Raw genomic sequence first — 11,655 nt, forward strand, 5'->3', positions numbered from 1 at the left:
ATGTACGGCAGAAATTTAATTCTCGCCGTTCGACGCCGCAACTGTCAAAGTGCAGATGAGAGGTAACCGAAAATTGCGGGAAACTCCGAGATGCGGGAAGAGCCGTCTTGAATGACTCTTTTTTTCCTCGACAACACGTGTTCTTCTCTAAGTAACGTCGAATGAAATTCGTAGATGAGACATGTTGAAAATCGACGTCGCCTTGGGAGATAAAACGTGCCCCATTGAATTACGTCACGCTACGGCAAGGACAAGGGAGAAACGTCGGGAATCGTTTCGGAAGATGATACAGAATTCAATGACGACACGTCGTCGATGACGCCACTGACGGAAAAAGAAATTGCGCGCAGGAAGATCATGCGACCTCGCGAGGCTTACGTGGGACGTAACGAATCGTCGTAAATCTCGTGAATCACCGTGATCGTACTGCGAGGTGGTACTCGGCTTGGCCCTTTCGAGCGTGACGAGCGTGGTCGTTCCACGGAAAATCGTATTACGAGTCGAGGATGCGTTGCAGAGGATGGGTTACAATTGCAGCGCAATAGGGTGGGGTAACCAATCAATTTGCCGAGTTGATTTTACGTTAATCGACGATCGTAAGGAATGAAATACTTCCATCGAACTGACGAGTTTAACACATTGCTAACTATGCGAGCTGCGCCTCATTAGGCTTTGAAAACTATATACTTCGTAAACAGTGCAATAGCGGACAGAAAGGTTGTTAAATTTTTTTTTATGAATCTCGCAACACATCCAATAGGAGAATATGTCTCCTGAGAATAATTAAGAAACAAATTCTCCTATTGGATCTCCTAGATGCGTTGCGAAATTCATAAAAAAATGTACAACAAACTTTCTATCTACTGTTGTACATTGAGAGAAACCTTAAAATACTCATTTTCGGCCTCAACTATATTTTCTTCTGGTTTTAACCCAAAAAAGTAGTAGCAATATTCATGTACTGATACTAAAGTAACACTTACTAGAAAAGTAGTTCTCTTGACTGTAATTATTTTAATTGTTTCGATTCTAGTTACAAATATCAAACATTTTTTTCTCAGTGTATGCAGCAACATACAGTGACCTGAATTTGTATAATTTTTGCAATATAGGAAAGTCGATCATGATAAAATCTAAAAGAATGAATAATTTTTCTCCACAGAAGAAGCTTAACTTGATCAGTCGATTAACGATCATCGAGAAAATGGTAGGTGCACTTGATCAGTTGGCAATGTGTTAAATGCATCTTGTGATGCGATCGATTAGAAAACCGGTTGAACGGTTCGACTTGATTTTATGGAATTTGCAATGCGCTCGTCCGCTGCGTACTCTTATCCGCCGCAATAACCGTTAATCGTACCCGCCCGTGTCGCAGATACGACACGATTACGTCACCGTCGGCGAAAATGTAGGTTAATGCTATCTTACGAACTATGCACTTGTTGATAGATTGCCTGTCTCGCCATTATTGATAATAAATTATTATTCATATCGGTGCAGAGACGAAGGTACTAGAGTCAAGTAAACGCAATTACATTTTTCAGTCTCTCAAATCAAATAATATTTTTATCAATTTAAGTATATTTCAATAGCTTGTGCTGTAAATATATTTACTTGAACGCAACAACACCTTAATATGTAAATGAATTACTGAACATAAATAAAATAATTGAACGGTAGCATTTTTATTTTTATTCAATGCGAACTTCCGTTAAGAAAGGGCGCGCAATTTTACAACTGCCACTCCGGTCGCAGCTGCAGTTTCGCTGCTTCGACCGCTCGGTATCGGCTAACTGACCGTGGAAACATTAAACCGTAAACATTCAGCTCGGCTTCAACTGAGTTTTATTTTCAACTCATCGTGAATACACACATATAGATAACAATTGGCTGAATGCGCCGAAATGCGAACAAGACGCTGGTTATCTCCGCGATTACGTCGCCTTCTGATCCACCCTTCGTGTCTCGTATTTCACTTTGGCGTGTTCCGCAAATTATTATCTGCGTTTATCTCGAAAACAAATATGCCCGTGAAAGAGGGCGAGACGAAGATCGCGAGAAGAGACGGAAGACACCCTCCGCAAATCGAGATAGGAAAGAAGGGGTCGCGATCGGGCAACTTGCACGATAAGCTCGATCGGCAGTTTCGAGAGGTCCCGGGCAATATCGATATCTCGTGTTTGCGTATGTGTCTCGCTTCTTTATGCCTCGCCTGCGTTATTCCCACGTTTCTCTTTTCAGCGTCGCAGAGAAAGCACGCTACACGCGTCCTCGTTCGATGGCACTGCCCGCGCCCGCAGGGTTTCCCCGATTTTACGATCGCGTCGCCATCACGGGCTTTCTCTCTTTCTCTCGTTCTTACCTTCCTAGAGAGACTGCACCCGGCCGGCTCTCGCCAGTCTTTACGAGAGGATCAACGGCAGGATGGGAGACGGCCGTAAAAGCCGGAGGGACGTCTTTCTAACGGGCTCCACCTTGACACCCCCCGCGTCGCTGTTGCCCGCAGTATCCCCCGACTCCGTCGTCCTTCGAGCGTCGCAGGCGCGTTGTTGCTCAACCTTGTACTCCATAACCATTCACGGAAAGCGCAAAAGCCGACGGCGCGCACGTGCGCGCCTCGGGACCTGAATGACGCTCTCAACTCTCGCGATAAATGCAAACACGAGACACATCCGTCGTCAAGGTTGGCGAGAAAGCCGAAAGGCCCTTATCGCGTTACTTTATTTGAGAGAAGACGCACACTCTCGCGCAGCTGGCGGTCGGCAAGGCGGTTAACCGTCGAAGGTTGCGCAAGTAAACGAAATATGGTGCGAGAAGTAATAACGTTAGGTATTAGCGATGATATAATGGCAGTTACGGTGGGGGCTACCTGTCCAAAAGGGGCAACGAGAAGTGAGGGCCTCCTCATTTATTCCGGCAATAGGCGGTCGTTAAATCTAGAGTTATGTCACCTTTCTACGGCGACTCCCGGCCACGATCTCGCGGGACACGATCCCGCCTGAACGTGGTGGCGCGTCGATGAGGCGAAAGATAGCCGAGTGATCGTCCTTTTTTATTGCCGCGCGCTTTATTGTGGCATAAATCTAACGCGAGCGAGTGGCGGTGCACCAAAGAGAGACGATCTCTCTCTCTCTCTTGGAAACCTCACTCCGGAGAGCTTCATTAACCCACTTAGGCGAGAAGCGGCCGAGGAGTTCCGCGGGACTCATTCCGCGCGTTTTCTCGAGACGGTGACGAAAGGCCCGGGGAATCTCGATGTCTTCGACAGAATGCGAGCCGCGAAACGGCGGTTTCCTTTTCCAGACGCTATCATTCCTGCGTACCTGCGATCGACATTCCGCAGCCCTGCCAAGAATGCACTGCGGCCGGCTGGAAAACCGCTACGCGGCCCCCTTGCCGATCGTGGCCGCGCTTTGACGCGCTGAGAGCAGGTTGCACCGGCGGTGTTGACTATTTCTGGACTCGTTATATTTTTTCCAAGTCACAGTCCTGAAATAGAGGAGAGAGGGTGAGAAAGTGCGCGCGAGAGAAGATTGAGTCGAAGCCGGATTATTTTCGACGCGATTCCAGTTCCCGAGCTCTGATCTCGCGTCAACACCCAAGGATCACGCCTCTCCGCCTCGCTGCTCTACGCTCTTTCATCTGCCGTCTCCGGAAAATTAACGGAAGTCGCGCTGAGTATCGCTGTCGTTAACACGTCTCATGCCGCGCGGGTCGCCGGTGATCCGCGCTGAACTTTCCGTTCCGGCCGTTTTTCATAATTTTCGATAATTCTGATGATTTCTTAAATTGTGTTAAGTTTTTACGTAATATATGCATTATTTGTCCAATATATTCGCTTGATGTTAAATTAAAAATCCGAGTGGGTCGTTTGGGACATATAAAATATATTAAATTTAATATATACACTTATAAAATCCCGTCTGGCGCTGCAGAGAGTAACAAGAGAGCAATTTATGCAAAACCAAGCCAGTTCAAGGATAATAACTAATAGAAATGTATGTATTAAGAGATAAAGTAAATGAGACGGGACAAGGACTCGCTGACGAGGGGTCGGGAACGTTCGCTACCGCGCGAGCGGTCAGTCGGGCCCGCATTGTCTTACGAACGTGGCCCGGCGAACGCAGCCCGTTGCGGCTGCATTTCCACGGTGCAGTTACCGTCTTCGAGAAATAAGTACGGCCGAGCGGCCGTGCCGATCCAGTGAATGTCCGTACGTAGGAGTCGCATTCCACGCTAAATGCATTAGGAATGCTATTCCCATTCCGTCGGGCTTTACGGGCCTTACAGCCGGCAGGCGGCGACGCGCGGCCGGCCGCGTTACCGCAACCCCTCGCGAAATTAATTCCCGCGAATGTTTCCATTAACCCGCATCGGAACGCGCCACGAGTGCATTCCTCGCGCGCGTTCGTGCCGACAAATGCGCGACGATTTTCTGCAGCGAGTAACTGTGAATCAAACGCGCACGCGAGGCGCACATCCCGCTCGCCACGGGAAGTTAGACTCGAACCTACAAGAGTCACGTAATGGCTCTTATCATTGCAGGACATCGCGATGTGTCCCCATAGTTGTAACCGATATCTAACGGAGGGACATATGGTGATATCGATGGTGCCTCGTCGATTTTCATGGGCTTCGGATATGTTACAAGGCAGTTGAAAGTAACGAATATGTATTTTTTGTATATATATTCTCCGGCCGTTTAAGGGGCTTAACATTTGGTTGAAAAAAATCGATTTTTCCGAGCCTTTAAGACTATGGGGCTAAGACAACCCCTTAAAAGAAATTCGCAACCTTTATAATTGTACACGAAAAGAATCCCCATTCGTGTAATATAAAATAGGGAGCGGACGAAAATACGACGAAAACTTGATAAGAAACGATATCTCCGCCATCGCGGGCGAAAGTATTCGGTCAAAACTCGAAATTGAAATAACCGGAAAAAACCAAACGGGAATCTCCTACAGGAATTTTTTGTTCCCAAGTGCAAAATTACAAAATAAATTTGGTAGAAATCTTAAGAAGCCTCTCGAAACCACGATAGCTCGCGAAGAGAGGGACACGGTGGCCGTATCGAATTGAACGAGATCGTTTGATCAGTTACCGCGATATTTTCCCACACTCTCAGACACTCGGTCGGACTTCATCCGCGGACCACCCTGCGTCTCGCGTCTGCGTTGAGCCGACACAGCTTAGCGGCGCTCGCGAGATCGAGTCTCGCGCGCGCAAATGCGATTATCAATCGGGGCGATCGTATTTCATCACGGCGACGACGGTCGAGGCACGAAAATTTAATCGGCTTGATCGGGCACGCTTCGACAATACGTCAATTAGGGGACGGCGCTTAAAGCGCTTTAAAACCGCGCGCGCGCGCGCAAATTGCGGTCGCTCGGGGCTCGCGCGCAAAAAGCGATCGCCGCCGAGCAGAACGGGCCGGTTAAGTTATTTAACGCCGTTGCCTCTTATCGACGCCGTGTCTCTTTGCACGAGTTTCAACCGTATCCCGCTTTCAGCCGCGACGCGTAACAGTACCGCGTTCCCCGGCGCTTTACTATGCTGCCACGGCGCTCATTCATTATTCATACGTCGCTGAAACTCGACTTGCAACGTGAGTGCACGCGCCTCGGCGTGGCGAAAATCCGATGGTTTCGGTGCCTCCCCTCCTCCCTGTCCTCTTTGACGTCTCCTTCCCTCTCTCTCTCTCTCTCTCACTGGCTAACGGATTTTACGTACCGCCACTGCCAGGACGCGATATGAATATGCGTCACGCCGCATCTCGTATGCGATTTCTAATAATACAGTGATTTTCACACGCACGGAGAACCGGTGATCTCTTACAAATTAATACCCTGTATCGAGTGCGCGCACCGTGTGATTATACGACACGATGAAAAAGATAGTAAAAGGCACACCTGTCCCGAGTCAAGTTCACGCTGTAGGAGTTGAAACGGAAAGATCGAATTTGTACAAGACAGAAGTCGGTGGTAGAAAAAAAAATCGGAAGCAACGCGCGACGAAGAATTCAAATGGCTCGCTATTTTAAACTCTATTCGAATATTGCCCGAGTTCGTGATGGCATCTGAATCTAACACGATTTGCGCGTTCCGACGTACTTATTTTGTACTCTCTAAATTTCTTGGAGTGAAATCTCACTCGGAAAGTAGAGTAATCACCGAGTCATTCGAATTCGCGAGCGACTTTTCACTCGTTTCGAATGAATTCTCCTCCGAATTCCATTCTCTTTTCTCAATTCTCCACTCTGAATCGTCGAGTGAGTATTTTCACTCGAAATTGAAGGATAAATCTGACGTATTTCACTGTGACGGGAATGTGTTCACTCCAACTGATTGGAACATTCGCTCATTTGGAGTCAGAATCCACTCGAAGCTACCCATTAGAATCTCTATAGCTATCCACTTTAGAGTCCCCTAAGCTTGAGTGAAACATTCACTCTTGCGCTTCCGGCGAACAGTATTTTCACCGTCACTTCGAATGAAAATACTGCCATTTCTTACTCGTTTTAAACAAGACTCCACTCCAAGATATTTAGGACAGTACTCATAAACAGATCTTATATTTAAGATCGTTTCAAGTTCATCTTCAGATGCTGTACGGCTCATTTCACTAGCTATGTAGCATCTGAAAATGAACTTAAGACGATTTTAGACACAAGATTACGATGCCTGAATGATATAAGACCATGAATACTGACTATATATATATACTGGCCACAGAGAGAGAGAGAGAGAGAGAGTAATAGCTTTGAAGATTAGACACAATCATATGAAATCGCCGCTCCTACCTACCTTATTTCGCTGCGCTCACACTGAGAGAAACGAATTCGTTGAGTCCCACCAGACCATCGACAACCAAACGCATTTTAGTTGAAGGAAGCAGAATATCTGATCCTAAGGGCCAAATTCGGTTCGTGGGAACCTTCGTTTCCTTCGACCAAACGCGTTCGGTTGTCCGTCCTTCAGGTAGATCTGACCGAACGCATTTTTCAGCCCAGCTCCGCTCGGAGTTGCTCCGCGACGCCCCGTTCACATCGCATTAAAATTCCACGGCTAATCACGCGCTCGCGCGCGGCTCGGTCAGCTGATCGGACCGCCGATCGTTGCAGCAACGCGTATGTCGCACATCGTTATGCGAGACCGAGCTCTGTCATTACCGGACTGCTCGCTCGTAGACACATCGGCCGCTCGGTATTATTACCGGAGCGAGCTGCATAATGCGCACGGTAGCTGCAAATTGCACGGCGACAACGGGGAATGCGCCGCGCGGTTTAACCCTAAGTAGATCATTAGTCGCGCGTGTCGTCCCGTTATCGCGCGCGATGAATCACGCGTCGGAAGGGTTACCTTTTTCCATGCCTTTTTTCTTCTTTTTGCATACGACGAAGCGTCCGCTTAGGCTAACGCGCCTCGTCTCGCTATTTGTCCCGTTGAGAGGACCGCCCCTCGTTCGTTTCTCTTCCTGCGAGAAAAGCGCGCGCGCGAGTACAGGAAAAGGGAGAGAAAGAGAGAGAGAGAGAGAGAGGACATAGAGAGTATTCATTATGAGCCACGGTACTCATTACGCGCGATAAAGCGACGCTCAGAAGTGCTTTTCCTTGATGAATATCACGCGTGTGTTGCGCGGTGGCTGATGAAAAGTTAAGGAGCGCGTTTTGCAATTTGCGGGCGACAAAGGCTCGTAATCGACGTTTATAATCCTCGCTGCGCGTCGACGGCGGCTCGAACGGCATCGGGTTCGTCAATATCTACGTGTCAATACGGCGACGAAACAAAGAAATCAACCCGGCAGAGCGTCGAGAGAGAGAGAGAGAGAAAGAGAGAGAAACAAACGAGGCGGATTCCAACTCCGTCTCCGATTGCGATAACATCCGGGTACGGTGACGCTCAAGTGGGGCCGCGTTTCCACGGTCTTCGTGGATTATTCTCTCACGTATCCGCGGACATCCGTGGACGGAAGAGAAAAATCGAGCGCGGTCTCGTCGGCGAGCGGGTTGGGATAAGCGGCCGTCGCGAAGTAGGCTCGGCGAGAACACGCGACTGAAAGCCTGCGGGACACTAGGAAGTCCGGTCTGGTCGGACAAGATGATCCAGCGACCGGCCAGACTTGGCTCGTTAACTTCGCATCCGCGACGACGTAGCCCCGGCGTCGGGCTGCACTCGGCCGCTTAACGGTGACGCTACGCGTCCTCTTTGTTTTGGATTCCGCGGGGCTGTCAGCCGGCAAACGCCATAATTTCCATTTCCCAGCGGCCTTGATAGACCGGCACAAGTGATCGGACGGCATTCCAGCAGCAGCCGGGGCGCGCGCGGGGAAGCGTCGGCGTGCGCCCCGCGCGCGATTAACTATAATAGCGCGGCGAGAAGCGCGAACTGAACCGTCGATATTTGCCGGCTAATATCGTCAAACGAGCGAATTGACGGTTGGAAGCTGTCGAGAATCAAATACGGCCGATAGTTTGCCCCCCTTCGAGGAAACATGGAAGAAGTCTGCGCGGAAGAAAATAATTTACTGGCACAACAAATGTTGTGCTGTTTTGCAACCAAATCGATCAGTAATTCTGTGGACAGCGAAACAATTTGTTAAGAATACTAATTGGATCATTTTGCTGAATTCATAAATGATTTCGCTGTAAGAACGCTAAAACGAGATCAAGTGTTTCCTACTTATCCGATGACTTCTCTGACATCGAGGTCTGCTAGAAAAAAAACAAGGGGACAGACACCTCCGAGAGGAAGGAAGCCGTCCGCCGAGGAGCGAGCGGTTTTCTGTTAACTTCCACGTGTGTTTCCCACGCACGATACCCGCAATTATGTCGTCAGAGTTCACGTCCGCGGTCGTTAAGACGCACGTTAAGAACGCATCGACTATCAGCGAGGAAGTGTGCGGCAACGTTCGACAAACGGTAACGATACGTACGCCCGATGATCTAACACGGTACTTTCACCATCGACAAGTGATTATTAATAGCGACACCGGCAGCACCGGTGGCGGCGCGCCGCCGATTGCGAGTAACAAACGTTGCGTTATCAATAAGACCCTATTACGGCCGAGTAAACCGTAATGTAGTGACACGCAGCGCGGCTCGTCGCCGTCGGCGGTTCCGCGCGCGAGTGTAATTTTACCGGACACCGGAGGAGATTCACGACCGCCTCACGACGCCTCTCGACGCTGCTGAGCGCTCAGTCGAGCCATTAACTGTCACATTTAGAATCTTATCAAACGACAGAGGCAAAAGAAAGAGAGAGAATATGCGTGTACCTATCTCGAAAGCTCGACCTCGCTTCCTAATTTCTCCGCCCGTCGACCGAGTCCACGGTTAATCGGCTTTGCCGTTCCCGCGGACTGCATTTCACGGGCGACATCCTTCGCTTACGCGTCGGGGAACACACGTGTTGTGGAATATCGTGCCGTTCGACTCAGACTTAATGTAACGGTCGCTTTATTACTTTGAATAATCACGATCCGCGCAAGGCCGTAAAACACGAAAGCGAGGCCGTCCGGGGGGAGGGGGGTCGGCCGAGAAAAGTTTCTCCGGCCGTTCCGCGCATCGGGCGCGCACCTCTCCTCTCCTCGATCACGCGGAATAAAATGCAATTATTAAATACACCGCGGCCGTAATTCATTACACGGCGCGGTCGCATAATTACTTCCGCCGCCGTCGATGCGGCGGACGGGCCTTTTGCGCGCGCACGCTCGGGAATTAATGGCCGAAAATAAATTTCGTAACCGTCGCGTCGTGACTTAAGTAAAATTAACAGGATCCTCTCTCTGGGCACGGGCGCATTCAGCATGGGTGTTTGTATTCGTTCCTCGGCAAGAACCGCGTGCAATAACACCCAATTACCGAATACAACGCCGCGCGGATCGAATTTACACACGCCGTGGAACGGTCTTCTGATGCGCGGACCGGTCGTTTCGCGGTTCATCGAGATGCAATCGTGACGACTCAGGTGTCGCAAGAAAAGCGACGAAATTCGCCGATCGTCGATTCGAAATCGATCACGCGGCGTTCCTTGCCTATTATTACAAAATTACTCATGCGTTAGTGAGACCTGTTATTTACGTAACCCTGCATTCACCATCGCAAGCCCGGCGGACGTGCAACAGATCGGAATGCGAATAATCATGCGAACGCGGAGCGTACCGATACCTGTCGCATAAATTATACGGGCGCATTATTCACTCACCGGCCGATGAGTCTCTCCCGCGAAGGAACTCGCGAGATCTCGCCGTGTACATAGCGTCGTGTAGCACACTGGAATGACAAGGTCCCAAGGTGGAGAAACCTGGAAATGTTACTGTGTTAACGCAAACGCCGCGAGAGATATTTTCAAGGGAGGAGAGAAGAAATAAACAAGCTTGAACAATTTTCAAAGTGTTAAACTTAACGCATTTCACATGTTCCAAACGTGTCCGTACAAATTTTTGCGTTAACTTAACACAAGATATGTTGAAAAGTGGCACATGTGAAATGTGTTAAATTCAACATTTCTTATCGTGTGAGATAACATAAATATGTTAAATTGAAACACAGACAGGTGAAAAATTTGACACAAACATTTTTTAACGAGGACCGATTTTAACACAGGTACAAAATGTTTTTTTTTGCTGTATAGTATAAAAATACGAAATATTAATAAAAAAAACATTCTACTTTCGAAAGTGAAAGTTCGTAAACGTTAAGGTGATATAGAAATATTTTCGTGGAGAATTTCGACGCGACGAATAGTAAATACGTGGCGCTTCTCTCGGCATTCCAATCTGAAAAATCGCATTTTCGCAGGTCCGTCTCGAGAGTATCGGCGCGGAGGATATCGTGGACGGTAATCCCAGGCTGATCCTCGGTCTCATCTGGACCATCATTCTGCGATTCCAAATTCAAGAGATCGAGATCGACGTGGACGAGGAGAACGACAGCAGCGAGAAGAAGTCTGCCAAAGATGCTCTGTTACTCTGGTGTCAGAGGAAGACGAATGGCTATCCCGGCGTCAACATTCAAGACTTCACCGGTAAGTCGGGTTTCCGCATACGATTACACGCGGCATGAATATTTCAGATTTTCGAGTGTCGCAAGGAAACCCCAAGGGAAACATCTGATATTTGTAAATACAGAAAATACTCAGCATAATTTCACGCACGTATTTCGTACGCGATATTTCCTCGTTGGTAGATTCGCACGGCAAGACTGAGATTAATAGTTTATGAATAAGAGAGAGTTGTATATTTTGTCAGAGAAAGTTAAATTATACATAGGGATGTAAGAGGAGAGTTTAAAATATCTTTCTTTCTTTCTCTCTTTGGCGAACAGGGTCCTGGAGGAGCGGTCTTGGTTTCAACGCCCTCATACACGCTCACAGACCGGACCTGGTCACTTGGTCGGAGTTGCAACAGAACAGAAACATCGATAATCTCAATTATGCCTTCGACGTTGCGAACACGGAACTCGGCATACCGCGGCTGCTGGACGCGGAAGACGTGGACACCGCCAGGCCCGACGAGAAGTCGATTATCACCTACGTCGCGTCTTACTACCACACCTTCGCCAGGATGAAGAACGAGATAAAGAGCGGCAAGAGAATAGCGAATGTACGTACGGGTCGCTCGGGAAATTATCATCCATCGTGCGTGTACACACAC

At 48.7% G+C, this 11,655-nt stretch overlaps 1 protein-coding gene across 6 annotated transcripts in view; it reads left to right on the plus strand.

Moving 5' to 3' along the window:
- LOC106751702 (spectrin beta chain, non-erythrocytic 2) overlaps positions 1-11,655 on the plus strand; it is a 62,863-nt gene that overhangs the window by 33,784 nt on the left and 17,424 nt on the right. For all 6 annotated transcript variants that reach the window (XM_014632772.1, XM_014632729.1, XM_014632765.1 and 3 more), the window contains 2 exons: positions 10,802-11,027; positions 11,327-11,604. In XM_014632772.1, the coding sequence (XP_014488258.1) occupies positions 10,802-11,027; positions 11,327-11,604 (504 nt within the window). The remainder of the gene's footprint in view (positions 1-10,801; positions 11,028-11,326; positions 11,605-11,655) is intronic.

This window comes from Dinoponera quadriceps, unplaced genomic scaffold (assembly GCF_001313825.1).
Source record: "Dinoponera quadriceps isolate SergipeBrazil2010 unplaced genomic scaffold, ASM131382v1 scaffold141, whole genome shotgun sequence".
Taxonomy (NCBI): domain Eukaryota; kingdom Metazoa; phylum Arthropoda; class Insecta; order Hymenoptera; family Formicidae; genus Dinoponera; species Dinoponera quadriceps.